At 40.9% G+C, this 20,033-nt stretch overlaps 1 protein-coding gene across 6 annotated transcripts; it reads left to right on the forward strand.

Annotated features, from left to right (window-relative positions):
* Window positions 1-1,737: 1,737 nt before the first annotated feature.
* map3k14b (mitogen-activated protein kinase kinase kinase 14b) lies at window positions 1,738-17,025 on the forward strand. 6 transcript variants are annotated; one of them, XM_074620249.1, is made up of 16 exons: window positions 1,738-1,795; window positions 1,874-1,949; window positions 4,991-5,269; window positions 6,543-6,618; window positions 7,456-8,227; window positions 9,631-9,780; window positions 9,885-10,014; window positions 10,139-10,267; window positions 12,030-12,134; window positions 13,076-13,239; window positions 13,323-13,533; window positions 13,876-14,415; window positions 15,634-15,740; window positions 15,824-15,944; window positions 16,030-16,130; window positions 16,418-16,729. In XM_074620249.1, the coding sequence occupies exons 3-16, from the start codon at window positions 5,005-5,007 to the stop codon at window positions 16,580-16,582; spliced, it is 3,036 nt and encodes a 1,011-aa protein (XP_074476350.1). In that variant the 5' UTR covers window positions 1,738-1,795; window positions 1,874-1,949; window positions 4,991-5,004; the 3' UTR covers window positions 16,583-16,729. The 6 variants fall into 6 exon arrangements, with proteins under 6 accessions (XP_074476350.1, XP_074476354.1, XP_074476349.1 ...); XM_074620253.1 differs by lacking the exon at window positions 1,738-1,795 and having other exon boundaries at window positions 1,812-1,949; window positions 9,631-9,765; window positions 13,323-13,473; window positions 16,418-17,025; XM_074620248.1 differs by lacking the exon at window positions 1,738-1,795 and having other exon boundaries at window positions 1,812-1,949.
* Window positions 17,026-20,033: the final 3,008 nt, after the last annotated feature.

Genomic DNA, 20,033 nt, shown 5'->3' on the forward strand with positions numbered 1-20,033 from the left:
GAAAAGGAGGAAGCTGAACGCCAGCGGGTAAAAGCTGCCGTTCAGCGAGAACAAAAGCAGCGAGAACTCATCAAAGAAAAAGAGAAGGACATTTTGAAGCTGCAGGAGGACGCAAAGAACTTCATCACTTTAGAGAACTTGGATCAGCGTATAGAAGAAGCTCGTTATGAATTAATCTTTGGTTCATTTATAACGTTTATAATGTTAGCTTTTTACTTCTGGTGTTTGCATTCACGCTTCAAAAATCTGAAAAGTGGTGTTCATTTGTGGAGATTATCTTGCTGAACAAATGGGAATAATCTCATTGTCTTTTTGTCGAGGGAACTTCCTGGTTGGCCTACAGAAATACGTCATCCCTCCAGCACTCTATTAACGAACAGACGAGAGAGTGGTTTTGACATCCTCATCTAACTCTCATATTTCAGAAAATGTCAAACTATTCCACTAAACACTGAGTGAATAAGAGGAAGTTTGTTTTTAGTGCTTCCAAAGCTCCTCATCAGCATTAATCTAACTAACTACAGTTTATTAATTAATTAGTTCCTGTAAGTGAAGCAGCTTTATATAACCTGTTAGAGCTTTTCAGTTCTATGTTTAGCTGACTTGACCCTCCAACAGCAGAGAGGACTAAAGGGACAAAAACCCCGCTGACGACGTGGAGCACACTCTCTCCTCAGCCTCACTATTGGTCAGCCGCTGATCCCATTCATTCAGATGTTGCCAGGGAGAGGGACACACACACACACACACACACGCACACGCACACTCCCTCCGCTGGCATTTAGTTAATTCCCATAGGAATGTATAGATTCTAGTCATCTCTATGTGGGGCAGCATATGTGTTGGTGGAGAGGAAGATAAACAACAGCATTGTTTTTTTCTTTATTATAGAAGACTTCTACACTCTGAATATATTCTTTAATCAAACTCAACCTAAAAATAAAACTTCATCTCTAATTTATAATATTTATAATATTTACTTTTGGAGCTTTTTAACGGTTAAAACACAAATTTGTTCAAAACCAAATCTGATACCCGGGCGAAAAAGAAATATACTTAATTTTCTTTTTTTTTAATGTGCCCCCACCCCTAAAACACACAAACACACAAACATACACACATACACACACCCTCCGCTGGTATTTAGTTAATTCCCATAGGAATGTATAGATTATAGTCATCTCTATGTGGGACAGCATACTGTATATGTTTGTGGAGAGGAAGATAAACAACACCATTGTTTTTTCTTTATTATATAAGAGTATTACACTCTGAATATATTCATTAATCAAACTCAACCTATTGTAATACTAATTATAATACCTATTATATTGACTGTTGGATAGTTTAATTATAATAAAACATCATCATTTATAAACACTTCATGTGTTTTTTGTGCAGAAATCTTAATTTGTAAAGTAACTAAAGCTGTCAGATAGTGTAGTGGAGTAGAAGCATAAAGTGGCATGAAAAGGAAAAATACAAGTACCTCAGATACTTGAGTAAATGTACTTTGTTACATTCCAACACTGCAAAATGAAAGAAGACTAAAAAGAGCACAACAGAACATATCCAAATGTCACAGAGGGCATCTCCAGAATCCATCTGGAGTGTTTGGAGGCTGCTGTGCGTGGGTGGTGAAGGGTGTGTTGAGGGTGTGTTGGAGTGTGTTGGGGGTTGGGTGGTGGTGGTGGTGTTGTGGGGGGGCAGTGGGTCGGGGTGACTGAGGTGTAAGAGCTCGTAACTCACACACATGGTGGACCAATCAGCAGAGGCTGCGTGGGGCAGAAAGCCGGTAGGTTACAGTTGGACATTAACACACAGGACGACCAGAGAGGCACACAGTCTTCTTCTTCTTCTTCTCTTTCTACAGGATCGACTGCAGCGATCTCACCTGAACCTGAGACACACAGGAAGAGAAGACGAGCCTCTGATCGTCACTCACTGAGGTAACGTTTCACCTGGCTGGTAACTTTAAACCGTCAGTCGGTCGGTCGGTCTGACTTTTTATTCTGTCGTCGGAGGGGTTCAGGTCACAGAGGGAGGCGAGCGGAGTAGCCGACAGGAAGTGGAGTTACTGGTGCACCATGGGAAGAGTGGGTCATTTAATAGAGTCACTTTAATACCAGTAAGTTATTGTTTATTAGAGTTATTATTAATCACACCACTGTTACTTTGGCTACTAATTTTGTACACATTTTTGCTCTTCTATTTATTATTCTACTCTTCTGTTAGTTTATGTACCTCATGTTATCTTTATCTGGTCTTATCTAAAGGCTGACCCACACTAAAAGATATTTCAAATCTTACCAGATGTGTAAAATGTGAGCGAGCCGACACAAAACGACATGTTCTGTTAAATCTAATAGATTTGTTCCTGTCGTGTGTGGAGAGCAACGATTTGACCAAAAGCAACAACAACACCACACTAACAGATTCATTCATGAACCACTAAAAAAAACGGAAATCTCACAAAATCTCTCACGATCAAGCGTTAACAAACATGTCGGACGACGGGCAGGAAGAATTAGTGATGTTGTACTGAAAGTTCATGAAGGATGGATGAAGTCATGGAGACACGTTGAATAAAGACTTGTGTTGTTGCCACAAGTCAACAAGTTGCTCCTCCATCTCTGAGCTCCATCTCACTACTACTTTATGCTTCACGTTTAGCGTTAGCTCATGCATTAGTCGCGGCCGCCATGATGGCGGTGTTTGTCCTTCCTTCTTCAGTCAGCTTGGTTCTCTATTGGCTATTCCCACGTGACTGCGTCATCGTCTGTCCTCGGGGTTCCCCTCACACAACAGGGGATCCCATCGTGAATATTGAACATGTTTAATATTTACGATTTGAAATCATGTGGCGGGGGATGTAAAAAAACACTCTTAACATACCTCACACCACAGGAACATCTGGAAAGATCATCTTTAGAAGCATCAAACAATCAGGACTTTACTGACGATCGTCGGGACGAATCGGGCCCAAAATCAGCTTGATTCTCGTGTAGTGTGAACCCGGCATAAGTTTCTTTACTTTATGTTTAAATATCGTAAATATTAAACATGTTCAATATTTACGATGTGGAGAACGATAGCCAATAGACAACCACGTTGACTGAAGAAGGAAGGACGACCATCGCCGTCATGGCGTGCCGCGGCTAATGCATGAGCTAATGCAAAACGTGAAGCATAAAGTAGTAGTGAGATGGAGCTCAGAGATGGAGGAACAACTTATTGATTTGTGTTTATTTAACGTGTCTCTGTGACTTCATCCATCCATCCTTCATGAACTTTCAGTGCAAAGTAAAAACTAACATCGCTAATTCTTCCTGCCCGTCGTCCGTCATGTTTGTTCACACTAAAGTCACGTTTGACCGTGAGAGATTTCCATTTCTTTACTGGGGACTCTTGTTGTTGATGAATGAATCTGTTTTGGACAAATCGTTGCTCTCCACACACTACAGGAACAAAACTGTTAGATTTAACAGAACATGCCGTTATGCATTTAAACAACAGCTCTGTAACCTTCACAATTAGAGTTTTAGTTTTAGGTCAAAACAACTACACGTTGATTTCACGTCCTCACATTATCAAACGAAAGTCCTCGTAACAGATACGATATCTCTCTGTTGTGTATGAGGACTTGAGGACCGTCTTTCTATGTGTGGGAAGCGTGTGTGTTTTGATCCCCTCCAGTATTCGCTGTCAACATGGCGAGTGTTTGAGGAAGAGAGACTCCGACAGCTGGCCCGGCGCAGTGGAAGGCATGCGGCCGCCTTCTCTGCGTGCCAAATCTCTCTGCGTGCTATTTATACTCACCTTGCCAGGATCACTGCTGGTGTCCGTTCATTCACGCCCGCCCTCGGCAAATGCCACCACATTCAAACGAGTGCCAATTACGAATATGCTGTTTCTGCTATTCCATTAGTGTGGAAACGCCTCTGATACATTATCAATGACACTTAAAACATACTGACAACCAGGGCTGAGATACTCTTTGGTCTGGGCGTGTTGCCGCCTCTCGAGGAAAGTTTTATAAGTTTTACAGACCGCAATACCATGAAAAAACACATTAATAAAATACAATACAGTATATAGAAAAAATATAATATTACCATGATTAGAGGATGTTTCTTGCTGATACTGTACATGTTTTTAGCCACTCTAGCGTTGGTCGGTAGGTCCATCACATTGGTCCAGAGTTAAATATCTCAACAATTACCCGATGGATTGTCATCACATTTTGTACAGATATTCATGGTCTCCAGAGGATAAACCCTAATGACTTTGGTGATCCTCTGACTTTTCATCTAGCGCCACCAGCAGGTCAAAGTTTGTACTAAATATCCAGTGAAATATCTCAACATCTCAACATCTGTTGAATGGATTGGCACCAAATTTTGTGCAGACATTCGTGGTTATATTATGATTTAAGCATATTGTTTAATGCTAAATGCAGTACCTGTGAGGGTTTCTGGACAATATCTGTCATTGTTTTGTGTTGTTAATTGATTTACAATAATAAATATATACATACATTTGCATAAAGCAGCATATTTGTCCACTCCCATGTTGATAAGAGTATTAAATACTTGACAAATCTCCCTTTAAGATACATTTTGAACAGATAAAAAAAGTGATTAATTTGCGATTAATTGCGATTAAATATTTTAATCGATTGACAATGTGTGCAACAAATGTTTTTTTAAATAACATAAATTATAGCGTTATATAATAATGAATAAACATGAATTATCGTTTCATAGTTTAACAGGAAAATAACTATTAACTAGGTTTAATTAACTATCAATTCACCATTTACAAATGATGGTTATTATAAAGTGTTACTGATAAAAAATTATTGATGAAACAAATTCATGCCTCACATTTTGTCCTTTAGTGTCTTTGGGATATTAGATTAGAGATTAAAGATTTTGACCTTCAGAAGGTTAAAACAGATGTTACTGATGTGTTTCATCCTCTCTTCCAGTTCTCACAGCGTAGATGCACAGCGACAGAGAAATGGCCATACCCCAGATGTTTAACTCCAACACGCCGTTCATCATCGTCACCGGAGGATCTGAACTCTCCTTTCTTGGCAAAGAGGACGACAGTCAGGGATGCGAGGAGGAGAAGGACTCGCTGGTCCAAGCCATCGCCCCACATCTGAGTCGGGTGATGCAGCACGGCACCGCCAAACACATGATCACCGAGGGGCGCCACGTGGCCGAGGAGAATCCCTTTGTCTCCATAGTGGCACAGGCAGAGAGTACGTGGATCAGTGACTGTTGCATGATGGGAATGAGCAGGATGAGGCTGGGGGTCTTAAAGTATCACTGGGGTTGGTTTCCACTGGTAATATCTGTAATGAAAACGTATGCATGATGGATTTTTAGGGTGATTTGGGTAAAAACCTCTAATTTATTAGCACGTCTTTTCTACTGAATGAAAACCTTTTATATTTTCTCTTAGCATGCACTGAAACCTTTATGATAAACTCACCCAAGTGGACGAAATGGGCATGAAGAGATGCTATTGAGTTGCATTATGGGACATGTAGGATCCAGGTTTTTGTTTTTTTTAATATAAACTAGAGGCTATCACCAAATTCACACCAGAGCAGCGGCGATTCTGCGGCGAAGTGCGACCTGAGAGGACCCACAGCCAATCAGTAAACAGATCTTGTGACTCCTGTGACTCGCTGACCTGCGTTACAAAGAATTTCTCCCCACCTGAAACACATGAACACGCCTTTCGGCTGCAGAGAAATATAGTAATTGAGGCGATCCACACTTCGCCGCTGCCTGGTGTGAATTCAGCGTAAAAGTCAGAATATTTCAGCCTCTTAAAATGTCAATTTGGGCTTTTATTTGGTTGTAATTAAAACAATTTAAAAGAATATTTCAACACTTATATAAAATACCCTTATTCACTTTCTGGTGGAGAGTTGCATGAGAAGATTGATACCACTCGGTAGCAGATGGTTAGCCTAATAAAGACAGAGAGAAACAGCTAGCCAGGCTCTGTCCGAAGGAAACAAAATACACCTATCAGCACCTCTAAAGCTCATTTATTAACATGCTATATCACAGTTGTTTAATCCACACAAGTATTTGCCATTAGGGGAGTTATGTGCCAGAGTCTCCGCTGGTTGCCTCCTTCTACAGACTAAACAAACGAGATCTTACGTGTTAATTACTGAGCTTTATTTATTTTATACTCTCTGTTTGTTGATATGTTAAGAAAAGAAAGAAAGAGAGAAGTATCAAACAGCTTTGTAATATCTGCTGTCTATCCCACCTCAGCCAACGATCCCAACATCTAAAAACAACGTGTCACAGTGTCAACTTTAGACGTGCTGGTTGGAGGATTATGTTACCAGACTGAGCCCGGCTAGCTGTTTCCATCTGTTTCCAGTCTTTGTGCTAAGCTAACTGGATGCTAGCCTGATATTTAAGAGACAAACATCAATCCTGTCGTTTAACTCTCCGCCATGTAGAGCAGTTTCTGTAACGTTGCAACTGAACGTTTCTCTGTCGCAGGAGAAGACTTTCAGGAGTTCAGTCCTACCAACACTCAGTGCCCTTACTCAAGATGTCAGCTGCTCAAAAAGCACAGGTACCTCCCGATATACAATCCACTCTACCATCAGTACAGTATGTCTAAAAGGAAATTCAGCTCAAAAAAGCTCATTTTAAAGGCCTTGTGTTGGATTTGAAAAAGACTTAAAAGGCTCCATCCACACTAATGCATTTTCATTTTAAGGTGCATAACTTTTGCTGCGTTTAAGCTTAGCGTCCACACTACTCCGGCGTTTTCTAGCTCCTAAAACGGAGACGTTTGAAAACGCTGCTGACCCCGTATTAGTTTTAAAACTGCTGGGTTGTGTTTTAGTCTGGAGGCCCACGTTCGCTTCTTGATTATCAGTCCAGATGTGTCCTTCCCTGATTCGTCACGCCCCATCACATGAGCATCAGCCTCGACCACCAGCAGTTTAATTTCAACATGGATAACGAGTTACAAGCGTTGCTGACCGTGTTGCCGCTGTTAGCAGCTGTTGTGCAGTTAAATTCTACGTTTTATAATGCCTACATGTGCAGGAAGGGAAGCTATTATTCAAGCGCTTTGCATCACTTCCTGTGTCCAGCGCTGCTTCCTGTTTACACCGGTGCATGCATACCCAGTGAATGGTCATGTGATACACGTTTTCAGGCGTGGTCGTCTGGACGGAGATTAATTCTGAAACGGTTCTAAAACACTCGTCTGGACGTAAATCCAGTCGTCGGTATTAGTGTGGATGTAGCCTTAGTGTTATGCCATCAGAGTAGACACTATAATGACAGAAAGAAATGTACACTTTAAGGAGCTTTAAGTAACATTCAGTGAGTATTGATCCTTAAACCTGCAGCGCGTCAGTTAGTACCCTGAACATGACGTCTATCCTCTGATGTGCAGGTCTGTCAGCATGGAAACCGCCCTCCTGAGTGACACGGAGGACGAGGACTTCGACGTGGCCGCCAAACTCCCATCACTCCATCACCTCCAGAGGAAACAACGCAGGAAACCCAGAAGACGGAGCCAGGAGGACGGAGAGCAACCTCCAATCATCCAGGGTCTGTGGGTGCAGGAGATTGATTGGCTGAAATCGACAGGCAGAGAGACGACGTCATCATCGGCTGAGATCATACCGCCTCCTCCTCAGTTTACTGACTGCAGCCATGGAGACTCTGAGTGTGTCAGAGGATTAGAGGATGTGTCGCTATCAGACGACAGAGGAGACTCAGACTCTGATTGCGGCCTGGAGCAGGACTCTGACTCTATTTACACTCACGAGAGCGAGTCAGACTCGTCCTGCGCTGCAGAGGACGCCACACAAACACCTGATAGTTTTAAAGCCAGAATGTCAAGTTTAACCTTTGACCGGATGCAGGTGTCCGGTTTTACCTCCTGCTCTCATTCCAAGTGGGATTCAGACTCTACAGGGTGCGTTCAAAGCCTGCTGGGAGTTTCAGATTCCAGCGACACCCCCAGCGCTGTGAATGCATCCCAGTGTGCCTTTGGTTTGGAGGACATGAGTGACATTGACACAGTTTTGGACGGCCTCAGAGGCATAGTGACGCGGCTGCCAAAGCTCTTTGTTTCACCGTTCTTTAGAGGTTTGATCAAACAGACTCTGAACGACAGGGAGACCAGCACGCCTGTCAATGAAGGACTCATATTTCACCATGTAAGACATCCACTTCATTTACACTGTCTGATATTAATATGCCCACATAGGCCCATTATGAGCTACGAACACCAAACTGCTCCTGATGAGTCGTATTTCCTGTCAAATATAAGTCCAATATTCTCTCTCTTTTAGCTCTGTTTTTGGTCTCCACCAACTCCTGAGGGGAAATATCTGTCTCTTTAGCTGCTAAATGCTCCGCTATGTCCACCAGCTGGTCTCTAACTGGGTCTGTCTGCTGATGAGTGACTTTATTACCTTTTATTTTGGGCTCAAACGTAGCTGATAAGATCAGTGTGAGTAAAGTAGTGGGCCATAAAACCAAAACAAAGAGCTCAAATATGCTAAAAATTCTTCTTAGTTTTAAGAGTCAGGTGGTTATCGTCTATGTGTTTGTCACTATGAACGACTTCTTTCACATAATACATTGCAAATTGAATTGTTCATATTAAAATGTGATTAGAGCAGCTTTAGAGGGACAGTGTGTAGGATTTAGTGACATCTAGTGGTGTGGTTGCAGATTGCAACCAGCTGAGTACCCCTCCGCTCACTCCTCCCTTTCACAGACTGAGGTAACCTGAGCTGCTGAGTGTTTTGACACGGTTTGACACTCTGCAGCTCACGTTACTGCAGTTTCACAAGCATGTCGGAGAACTACGGTGGCCTTCAGGTAACGTAACAACGTGAAAGTCTCTCTCTAGAGTCAGAGTTTGGTTTGTCCGTTCCTGGCTACTGTAGAAACATGAAGAGGACCTGATCCCTATGTAGATATAAACGACTCATTCTAAGCTAACGAAAACGAAAAGATTCTTATTATCCGGTGATTATACACTAATGAAAACATACTTATGAATATTATACTCCATTTCTGCTAACAGATCCCCCTAAATGTTACACACTGGTCCTTTAAATTTAGTACTATATAAGCATTTGATTTTCTAGGGCTGCATGTGGAGTCTTCTGTCTGCTGTTTGCTGCTGAGCAGGTAGTGTTCAGTACATTTATCACCTTTTATTCTGGGGCTAAAAACAGCTGCCTGCTGCAGCTGGAAACGTAGCTGATATAAGATCAGTGAAAACCAAAAGAAAGAGCTCAAATGTGCTAAAACGCTTCTTAGTTTTAAGAGAAACTGCAGAGTCAAGTCTAGTGATTTGTCTAAATGAACAAGCTCTTTCACTTTACACAAGATTTTGATTAAAGCAGCTTTAATTAAAGTAAAAGTACCTTTACATTGTACTTAAGTACTGCACTTAGTGTCTTAGTTGCAGCAGGTTTTTGCCCTTCGGCTACAGACAGGAAACACCTGCTGTGACATCACAGATTGGGGTGTTCCCTGGTGTGTTTAACAGGCTTCCTAATCTTTAACTTACTTTAATGTCATTATGTACTGTTATACCCTCCAGCTACTCGAGCCCAGCAGCAGTCAGTACCGTGAGGGAGAGGAGTACTGCGTCCTGCACCACATCCAGAACGGCTCCTACGGTGACGTGCTCTGTGTCCGGGACCAGAGGACTGGATTCACATGTGCTGCCAAGAGGGTAAGCCAAGAAAGAGTGAGTCATTAAAAGGATATATGCACCACCCTAACGTCTCCTCGGCACCGACACGGTGATTGAGTTAAAAGTGATTGCAGCACATTGTTGTCCGCTGATCTCAGATTCCTCTGAGTCACTTCAGCAGCGAGGAGGTGAGCACGTGGAGCGCTCTCAACTCGCCTCGTGTTGTGGAGCTCTTTGGGGCTGTGAGGGAGGGCCTCAACGTTGTGCTCTTCATGGACCTGAAGCCAGGTAAACTTTCCTTCACTTTCCATAATAAATAACACTAATACTTTACTTTGTATGCAGTATAATTACACATTTACAGCCAGTGAATTTCAGTGTTAAAAGTAAAGATTTGTCCAAACCTCTTCAGCATGTTTGGCCCAGCTTCTGAAAGAGATGAAGTCCCTACCAGAGGATTTGGCCCTGCACTACCTGCATCAGTCACTGGGGGCGCTAGAGCACCTGCACCACAGGAAGGTCCTCCACCTGGATGTCAAAGGTAATATAATGCTCTTCCTTTATTTGCACTTGTTTTGAGCACCAGATCCCATTTACTCAAGTACAAGTACTCATTTTATGCTTCTTTATACTTGTACTCAACTATATTTCAGAGGCAAATATGGTACTTTGTACTCCACTGTGTTTATTCGACAGCTTTATTTACTTTTCAGATTAAGATTTTACAAACAAAACATGTGATCAGTTTATAAAAATATGATGCTGTGTTATAGATTTACCAAAAGTATATCAATTATTTTAAATTGGCTCCACCTCAACCGGCATTAAACTTTTTTTTTTTTATATACTTTGAGTACATTTTGCTAATTTCGAATTAGGGCTGTCACAATATCAGATTTTTTGATAGAATGTGACATAAATTGATGTTTCTGTTTTAATTTATTTTTTATTTATTTATCTTTGTATTAATTCCCTTATTTATTTACTCTTCTGTTTAATTTTCCCCTTTATTTATTTCTGTATTTATTTTTTATTAATTTTTAAATCGAATTATTTATTTTTGCAATTTTTAAATTTATGTTTGCATTTATTCCATTTATTTTTGCTTTTATTTATTTTTTTATTTTATATTTATTTTTAAATGTATGTATTTACTTATGCTCGATTTTCCCTATGCATTTCACCCTTTATTTAATTTTTTTTAATTTTCCCTTTTATTATTTGTATTAATTTTTTTATTTATTTATATTTATATGAAGTTTGAGGAAATAAATAAAGGGTGAAATGCAAAGGGAAAATCATGCGTAAATAAATGCATAAATAGATGCATACATTTAAAAATAAATATATACAAAATTTTAAAAAAAAACTTTAAAAAAAATAAATAAATGGATTTATAAATTAATAAATACATAAATAAATAAAAGGGAAAATTAAACGGAAGAGTAAATAAATAAGGGAATTAATACAAAGATAAATAAATAAAAATAAATTAAACAAATTAAAACATAAATATCAATTTATGTCACATTTTATCAATCAATTAATGGCTACACTTCTTTTTAATATTATTTTTGCAGCATTTAAAGACATATTTATTTATTTATCGAGTCATTTATTTATGTATTGATTTATTTTTATTTAGTCAGGTTCCGTCCTTCATAAAAGTGTAACTTCATCCAGTTTAATAATCTTGCTTGCCCTGCCAACTAGTGGGGACAACATGCTTTTTCTACACCCTGTGTAGCAGTGATATAATACTTTTACTTGTACCCTTACGTTTGCTTTTAAAGTATCTAAATACTTCTTCCATTACTGGTTTCTGTGTTTCTGCAGTCTTTGGACAAGGCTTCTTTATAATGCTGTTGATATGCATTCATGTGGATTCAGCTTTAGTTTGTTATGAGACCCCACAGTAGTAGATCTGATATAGTCAGCAGCCCAGTAAAGCCTCTAGCTGCTGGTTCTACTGTCAGATCGCATCCCCAGTGTTGGTTCCTAATCCTAAACTGACACCTCACCCCTAAACCCTCAGTAATCCTCGCCGAGAGGATTGAAGAGGAAGGGGCTCGCTCAAATTAGGCCCCTCCGTCCGTCCGTCCGTCGCCCTCTGTGTTCACTCAGCCATTAAACATCATATTAACCAGTCTCATCATATCAGATCATGAAGAAGAAGAAGAAGATGTTACTTTGGCCCTCTGTGAACCCGTCACTCCGACAGCCTCCTGGTTCAACTGTTTCACAATGAGCACCAAATGAAAACAAGCCGTCCCACTAAATCCTACGTGTTGATTTTATTCCAGTTGACAATGTGCTGCTGTCTGCAGACTGCAGAGACACATTCCTCTGTGACTTTGGTCTCTCAGAGACACTCGATGACAACGGATGGAGCACCAATGCGTTCAGGGGTGAGTTAAGGCCAGTCACCAATAAACTGTGGCCAAATAAACATTAAATACTGATATTTATTGATCACATTACTGGACATGGTTTATTTATTTAATGATTATTTGATCGGGACAAATACAGTTTACATTTTGCACAACAATTGCACAACAATTATCCAATGCAATGTATCACAGCTTTTATTGCTTTTGCTAATTTCCAATACCTGTCCCTTGAAGGGCCTTTAAAGGTCCCATATCGTGCTCATTTCCAGGTTCATACTTGTATTTTGCGTTTCTACTAGAACATGTTTACATGCTTTAATGTTAAAAAAAACTTTATTTTACTCATACTGTCAGCCTGAATATACCTGTATTTACCCTCTGTCTGAAACGCTCCGTTTTAGTGCATTTCAACGGAATTGCGTTGCTAGGCAACAGTTTGGGTCCATGTTGACTTCCTGTCAGCTGATGTTATTTACATACACTGCAACAGGAAATAAACTGGGACACATTTACAATGTTGACATTTAATACCGTGTAATGGTCTAAATATTGTATTTTTGTGACATCACAAATGGACAGAATTCCTAACGGCTTTTTTCAAATGCACAATTTCTGAATACGGACTGTGTGTGTTTCTCTGTATATTGAGCGTTTTGATAGTTTAACAGTATTTATATAGCACTTAAACCTGCTTTATGATATAAAAGACATGAAAATCTCACTTTTTATAATATGGGACCTTTAAAATAACAAATATAAAACATGTTCATAGACAATAAAGTTATAACATGTGGTACATTTTGTTGACCTTATAGGAACGACTTGCCGCTATACTCGTATATACAGTTTATAAATACAAAAGAAGAGAAGGAGTTACTTGTAGCTTTTATAAATTTACCATTTCTCTATAATTCTACGTTTTTTAATGGAGAGATTAAAATGATATTTTGTCGTTGTAGGAGCGGCGTTCCCCGGCACAGAGACCCACATGGCCCCCGAGGTGGCACGAGGGGATCAACTGTGCGCCAAGGTGGACGTGTGGAGCAGCTGCTGTATGCTACTGCACATGCTCAACGGATGCCACCCGTGGATACGCTACTACTCCCACCCGCTGTGTCTCCAGGTGAGCGAAGTGTGATGTTTTCACCCTGAAGTGGGAAGAACTGCACTGAGGTTTTCTCACATTTCCTGTCATGTGTTTGTCAGATTGTCGATGAGCCTCCTCCTCTGTGGGAGGTGCCGTCCAACTGCAACAACTTCACGGCCAAAGTGTTCAGAGCCGGACTCCAGAAAGATCCTGACAGACGAGCGTCGGCGAAGGAGCTCCGGAGGAAAACCACCAAGGCCCTCAGAGCAGGTCGGCGTGTTACATGTTCAGGAATCATCTTTATTTGTATAATAATGATGATAATAAACGGTATTTATATATATTTTTTGAATGTCTCTGTCGAATGTCAGTTTTGTATTATGTCTTAAAATGCACAGTAAAACTGTAGATCGAAAAATGAAATGAGATGCCACTGTTCTGAATAATATCCCCGAGAGGGAGCAAGTATAGGGGAAATAAAATAGGACCCAGGATTGAGCCTTGAGGAACTCCAAATACAGTATTGGCCGTTGAAGAGACGTCATTGTCTATAGAAATGTCTGTTTTTTTAGGTATGAAAACAGTGTTTCAACCAAAAATGTTCAATCTCTAGTATCTTACTGTTGTTGTGACATTACCTGCATCACTGAAGGCTCTACATTTACTCCACAGTTGGAGGTTTGAGTCCCTGGTCCGTCAAAAGTGCCTGTGAGAAGCTGCATCACAACAAGAGCCAGAATGAGGACGCCCCTTGCTCTTTGTCAACTAAACCATCAGCCCCGATGTACTGGGTGAGTCCCTGGAGGACCACCGCAGTGGACGAGGACAGCAATGACTCGGCGGATGGTGACTCAGACTCTGAAGTGGAGGCCGACTCCTTAACGAGGGAATGGGAGCCTAAATCCCTGCAGGATGATTACGCCGCAGACGGAAGAGACTGGGACTCCTGCTCTGGTTCAGAGGTGGATATATACATGGCAGAGGAGGAGCAAGATCAGGAGAAGTGGCTGAAGAGTGACGGGGACTATGAGGGGGACTGGGAAGAGGAAGGAGATGAAGAGGAGGAGGAGGAGGAGGAGGAAGAGTGGGACTCCTCTGTGTCTACAGGGTATCTCCGTGCTCTCCGGGGAATTTTCCCTTTGCTGCAAAAAGGCCAACAGACAAATGAGAATTCATGGGGATCAGAGCCGGAGCTGGAATACCTCCGAGACGGTGAGTCAGGAAAAGTCTGCGTCATGACGACAGCTCAGCAACTGTAATACATTCTCCTCTTCAGCAGTTTGTCGACTGGATACACGTCCAGAATCACTTACATTTTATTAGGATACTGCGTCTCACAGTGATTACAGAGCTTTTCCTCTCTGTTGCACATTTAAAGGAACACGCTGTCTTAAAGGGGAACTCCACCAACTTTACTTATCAAAGTTTTCGTGCATCATTTCTAATGAAGATCACCATCTAATTGACATTTATGTATTTATTACAAGAATACAATTAATTAAACGGACCGCGTCGTTATTTAAATGGTAAATGGACTTGTATTTATACTACGCTTTTCTAGTCTTCCGACCACTCAGATCGTTTACACTACATGTCAGCATTCACACACACATTCATACACTGATAGCAGAGGCTGCCATGCAAGGAGCCAACCTGCCCATCAGGATCTAATCTAAATACTCATTCACACACCGATGGCTCGGCCTTCAGGAGCAATATGGGGTTCAGTATCTTGCTCAAGGACACTTTGACATGTGGACTGGAGGAGCCGAGGATCAAACCGACAATCTTGGTGAACCGATTGCCGGGGCTCCTTGTTCTCTCACTCGGTGGCGGCGTGGAGGGAGACGGGCGCTGGTGTTATACCGAAATCTGTGACCGCAGAGAGCCAGCAACACATGAGGTCACCATTTCTGATGGCTGTTGTCAGAAAATGTGACCCCACTGTACCTGTGTAATAAATGAGGCAAATACGTCACAGAAAACACACAAAACTAAATTGTTAAAAACATAAATGTATTTTAATATTTTTACTTTAAAGATATATTCGCAAAACTCTAAAAGAAAAGTAAACAACAGGTACAATGGGGTCACATTTTCTCAAGTGTTGCTGGCTCTCTGTGGTCACAGATTTCGGTGTAACACCGGTCTGCATGTGTGCGGCAGAGCCTGTTGAGGATCGGCAAAGTTTCACTTTGGGGGCCAGGCATTATCAAGCCACTTGATGAAGTAAAAAACAAAACAGAAATTCAACTAACGTTACACTAACGTAGTTTTAACAGCAAATTTATTGAAGTAATGGATTGTTTTGAAAGGTTTACCTGATGCACTCAGACATGAAATAAGACACCGGTGTTGTGCTTTAGTGGGAAGGAAGGAAGGACGGCATGTTGTCTGGTACTAAACTACTAGTATGTTTTCTCTCACTAGATGTAGCCATCGGCACCAGAATCCAGACCCCGTCCCCTGAACCTCGAGACGACCCTCCGTCCTGTTTCAGCTGCTCGGACTCATCACAGCTGGATGCCTCAGAGAAGGTGAGTGTCTACAGATGCAGATGTACTGTACATGTGGATACAATCATAACCATGAAAACCAAACCTTTCTCTCTGTTTTGAAGGAGTCTGATCACTCGTCTGATGATCTGAGCTCTGGAGTCTTTTCCTCCTGCAACAGTCAGACAGACGGACACATGGAGTGGTTGACCTCAGCCAATCAGCACTCCTCGCACTGCTTCGAAGGTGAGATGGCAGGCCTGTATATCATTATGTTACACGCTGGTCAACTTCTGTTTTTATATTGTTATTCACTGCTCTGACTCTCCAGGTGTTGACATCTGGATAGAGAACGTCCAGGGCGAGTGTCTGAGGATTCGTGAACGCCGGCAGGTCAAAGTGGGACACGTTGCTATCGGAATCAGTGATCAGGTAAGAGACAGTTACAATGGAACAAACCATTGACTTTCACCTCTTAGCAATACACGTTCTTTGGTCACGGTGACTACGTCCGCTTCTTATATACTGTATGGTTTTTCTACAAGGCTAGAAAGAAGCCAACGTTATCACACATAAGAACTTTAAATAAATGATCTGGCAGAATTTGGATTTAAATCTCATCAAAGAATAAGAGAACCAGATTCAATACTTGATGCTCCAGACACGTCTCAGTCAGCAGAGAGGTTTGATACCCGAATGATCTCATCTATCATTAACAGATCTCAGGGAAAGCCTTCACGTTGGAGACCCTGGACAGGAAGACGGTGTCCTTTGAACAAGAGATCAGAGAGTCCTGTCTGTGGCTGCGCTGCGTTCCTGCTCCTGACAGATGTCAGCGCTGGAGGTGGAGAGTCAGAGACGGCAAGCTGGAGCTGAGAGAATGAGACGGACATTTCTGTTCTCTTCTCTCCTTGTTTGCACTAATTTAATCATCGATTGTTCTAAAGACATGTGGACGTGTGTGCATGTACCTGAAGATGTGCTGCTGATATGACTGGTAGTATTAATATAACGTAGGACAACCAGTGCTTATTGGTACGTTGTGATTTTAAAGCTGATTTTCTACTTGTAAAGATGATTTTTCTATATTTATATCTTGCCCTATATGCCTTTATGTTTGTGGGGCAATCTTTCATTCTGTGTTTCCTCTGTGATCTGGAAACTAGAGTTTGTCATGTTTTTAAATGCCGTTTAGAACGAGTGAAGCTGCTTAAAACAACGAATAACTGTCATGATACAATGTGAGCCCTCAAGACATTAATACTTGAACGTTACTGACATTTTATATCTTAATAAAAAATGACCTCCGAGGTAAAGAAGCTGCTCACTTCTGCTTGTTTTCCAATCATTGACTCCTTCATTCATCGTGTCCACATGGGAACATGGGAGGAGAGCAGTGAGGATACATTGAAGACACACAAGCTGATGAAAATTCCTCCCATGCTGCCGTAGACTGACATCAGACCTACGGCCTATTTACAACACTAATAAAGAAAGTAGCACAAAGAAAGGTCATGTGACTGAATCACATGTAGAACAGGATTTCCCACGTGATCAGATCACATGACTCAGACTGAGACATTTCATTTAAACTCTCTTTACAAAGGCACATCTGGTGCTTTTTGAATATTTTGCATTTGAAATGTTAACATTAAGAAATCATGAGTTATTACAGTGGTTCAGCTACCAGTGAGGACGCTGAGGTCAAGTCTGGGAATTCCTCTTTAGGAAAGTAGACAGTGTTTATATTCAACATTTAAAAGGACCGTGTGTAGGATTTGGTGACATCTAGTGGTACCCCTCCACTTACTCCTCCCTTTCCAAGACTGCGGTAACGTGAGCCGCCGAGCACAAAACTGTGGTAACGCCGTCGGCTTAGAATGAGTCCTTCATATCTGCAAAAATGAATTAAAGGTCCCATATCGTGCTCATTTTCAGGTTCATACTTGTATTTTGTGTTTCTACTAGAACATGTTTATATACTTTAATGTATAAAAAAAACTTTATTTTCCCCATACTGTCCGCCTGAATATACCTGTATTCACCCTCTGTCTGAAACGCTCCGTTTTAGTGCATTTCAATGGAATTGCGTTGCTAGGCAACAGCTTGGGTCCATGTTTACTTCCTGTCAGCTGATGTTAATCACATACACTGCAACAGGAAATAAACTGGGACACATTTACAATGTTTATGTTTGAAACCGTGTAATGGTCTAAATATTGTATATTTGTGACATCACAAATGGACAGAAATCGTAACGGCTTGTTTCAAACGCACAATGTTTGAATATGGGCTGTGTGTATTTCTCTGTATAACAGAGCGTTTTGATAGTTTACCAGTATTTATAAAGCACTTAAACCTGCTTTATAATTAAAAAAAGACATGCAAATCTAACTTTTTACAATATGGGACCTTTAAGACTTTATTTTTGATGTCTGGTCAAAATATTTTGTGGGGGGGATTTAGACTCATTTCTTAGTATTTCTAAAATTCTGGCTTTTTTTCCTCCTTTCTAATGATGTTTGAGGAATGTGGAGCTAACGGTGGTCGCTGAAGCAGCTCCTCCTATAGTAAATATTTAAACGTGGCCCACCACCCACAACATCACAACTAGTAGACTATCTCTCTAACTCTTTAACATGATTCTCTATATGTGAGGATTATAGAAAGGCTGATCCATCTGGAGCATAACAGTGCACAGTGGCTTAAATCCACCTGGTTCTGGTCTAGAAAGGGATCTTTGTTGAAATTCAGCAGGTGTCCAGTAGCTCCGAAGTTGCAGAATGTCAACACAAAGGATAATACAGGGCTGAGTCCTGCCTGGAAACGGTTGACTGAACGAACACAAAGAAAGGACTCATTTTACTAATGCATGTCAGTGTGTAGTATTTAGAGGATCTCTTGGCAGAAATGGAATAAAATATTAATAAGTATGTTTTCTTTGGTGTATAATCACATGAAAATAAGATGCATTGTGTTTTTATTGTGAGTTTCAGTTGGTTGCAATCTGCAACCTCACTGCTAGATGCTGCCAGATCCTACGCACTGCACCTTTAAGTACGGTCGGTTTTATTTATATTTATAGCCCTTTATCAAAAAATCACATGTGTTGGATGGGGTTGAGGTCAGGGCTCTGTGCAGGCCAGACCAAACTGGGAACAGCGTTTCTTTATGGAGCTGTCTTTGTGCAGGGACTCATTGTCATGTTGAAACAGGAAAAGAGACAAACACAAAGTGTTGCCACACAGTCGGAGGAACACTAATCTCTGATGTATTATTGAACTAAGGGGCCTAGCCCGAGCCATGAAACAACAGAACACCTCTGTCCACATATACCTTTGGCCCTTATAGGCCCTTTAGTGTATTTTGCTGACAAAACAATCCAGTATCAGCAACATTTTCCCAAGCTGGAGTTGTGACCACATGCATGGGCAGATTATGAGACAATGGGCCTCCAAAAAGGGCCCCCGACACCACCTATCAGGAGCAAGACATGCCGATTTTATAGTTGTCTATCGTCTTTTTGTTGTTGTTTTGTGTAACTTTGTAAGTCATTACGCATCTACAAGTAGCTTTGTGTCTCTTTGTGGTCATTTTGCATTTGTTCGTGGACGTTTTGAGTCTCTTTGTAGTTGTTTAGTGTCTCTTTATGGTCATTTTGTGTCTCTTTGTGGTCATTTTGTGTCTCTTTGTAGTAATTTTGTGTCTCGTTGTGGTTGATTTGCGTCTCTTTGAAGTCGTTTTGTGTCTCCTTGTAGTTGTTTTGGAATCTTTGTGGTCATTTTGTGTCTCTTTGTGGTTGTTTTCTGTCTCTTTGTGGTCGTTTTGCATCTACTTGTGGTCATTTTGTGTCTCTTTGTGGTCGTTTTGTGTCTTGTTGTTGTCATTTTGTGTCTCTATGTGGTCATTTTGTGTCTCGTTGTTGTCATTTTGTGTCTCTATGTGGTCATTTTGTGTCTCTTTGTAGTTGTCTTGTGGTGTTGTGTCTCTTTGTGGTCGTTTTGTATCTCGTTGTGGTCATTTTGTGTCTCTTTTTAGTCGTTTTGTGGTTTTGCGTAGTTGTTTTGGTCTCTTTGTAGTCATTTTATGTGTCTTTGTGGTCATTGTGAGTCTCTTCCTGGTTTACAAATCCATTCAAATATCAGTGTATGTTTTATTATTACGCTCTTGGATATGTTTCTTGGTCCCTGTAGCTAATTCACCCAATCCAGATTTCCTATAATGCAAGACAGTAAAGTGAATCTTGAATCTTGTATCTTGTGTCTTGTATCTTGAATCTTGTCTCTTGTATCTTGAATCTTGTCTCTTGTATCTTGTCTCTTGTCTCTTGAATCT

The sequence above is a fragment of the Sebastes fasciatus genome, chromosome 20 (genome assembly GCF_043250625.1).
Source record: "Sebastes fasciatus isolate fSebFas1 chromosome 20, fSebFas1.pri, whole genome shotgun sequence".
Lineage (NCBI taxonomy): Eukaryota > Metazoa > Chordata > Actinopteri > Perciformes > Sebastidae > Sebastes > Sebastes fasciatus.

What these genes read in the sequence shown, in the direction of transcription:
- map3k14b (XM_074620249.1), top strand. Translation starts at nt 5,005, where the DNA reads ATGCACAGCGACAGAGAAATGGCCATACCCCAGATGTTTAACTCCAAC. An exon ending in AAGGACTCATATTTCACCAT is followed by an intron (nt 8,228 to 9,630) that starts GTAAGACATCCA and finishes TATACCCTCCAG; the next exon opens with CTACTCGAGCCCAGCAGCAG. An exon ending in CCTCCACCTGGATGTCAAAG is followed by an intron (nt 10,268 to 12,029) that starts GTAATATAATGC and finishes ATTTTATTCCAG; the next exon opens with TTGACAATGTGCTGCTGTCT.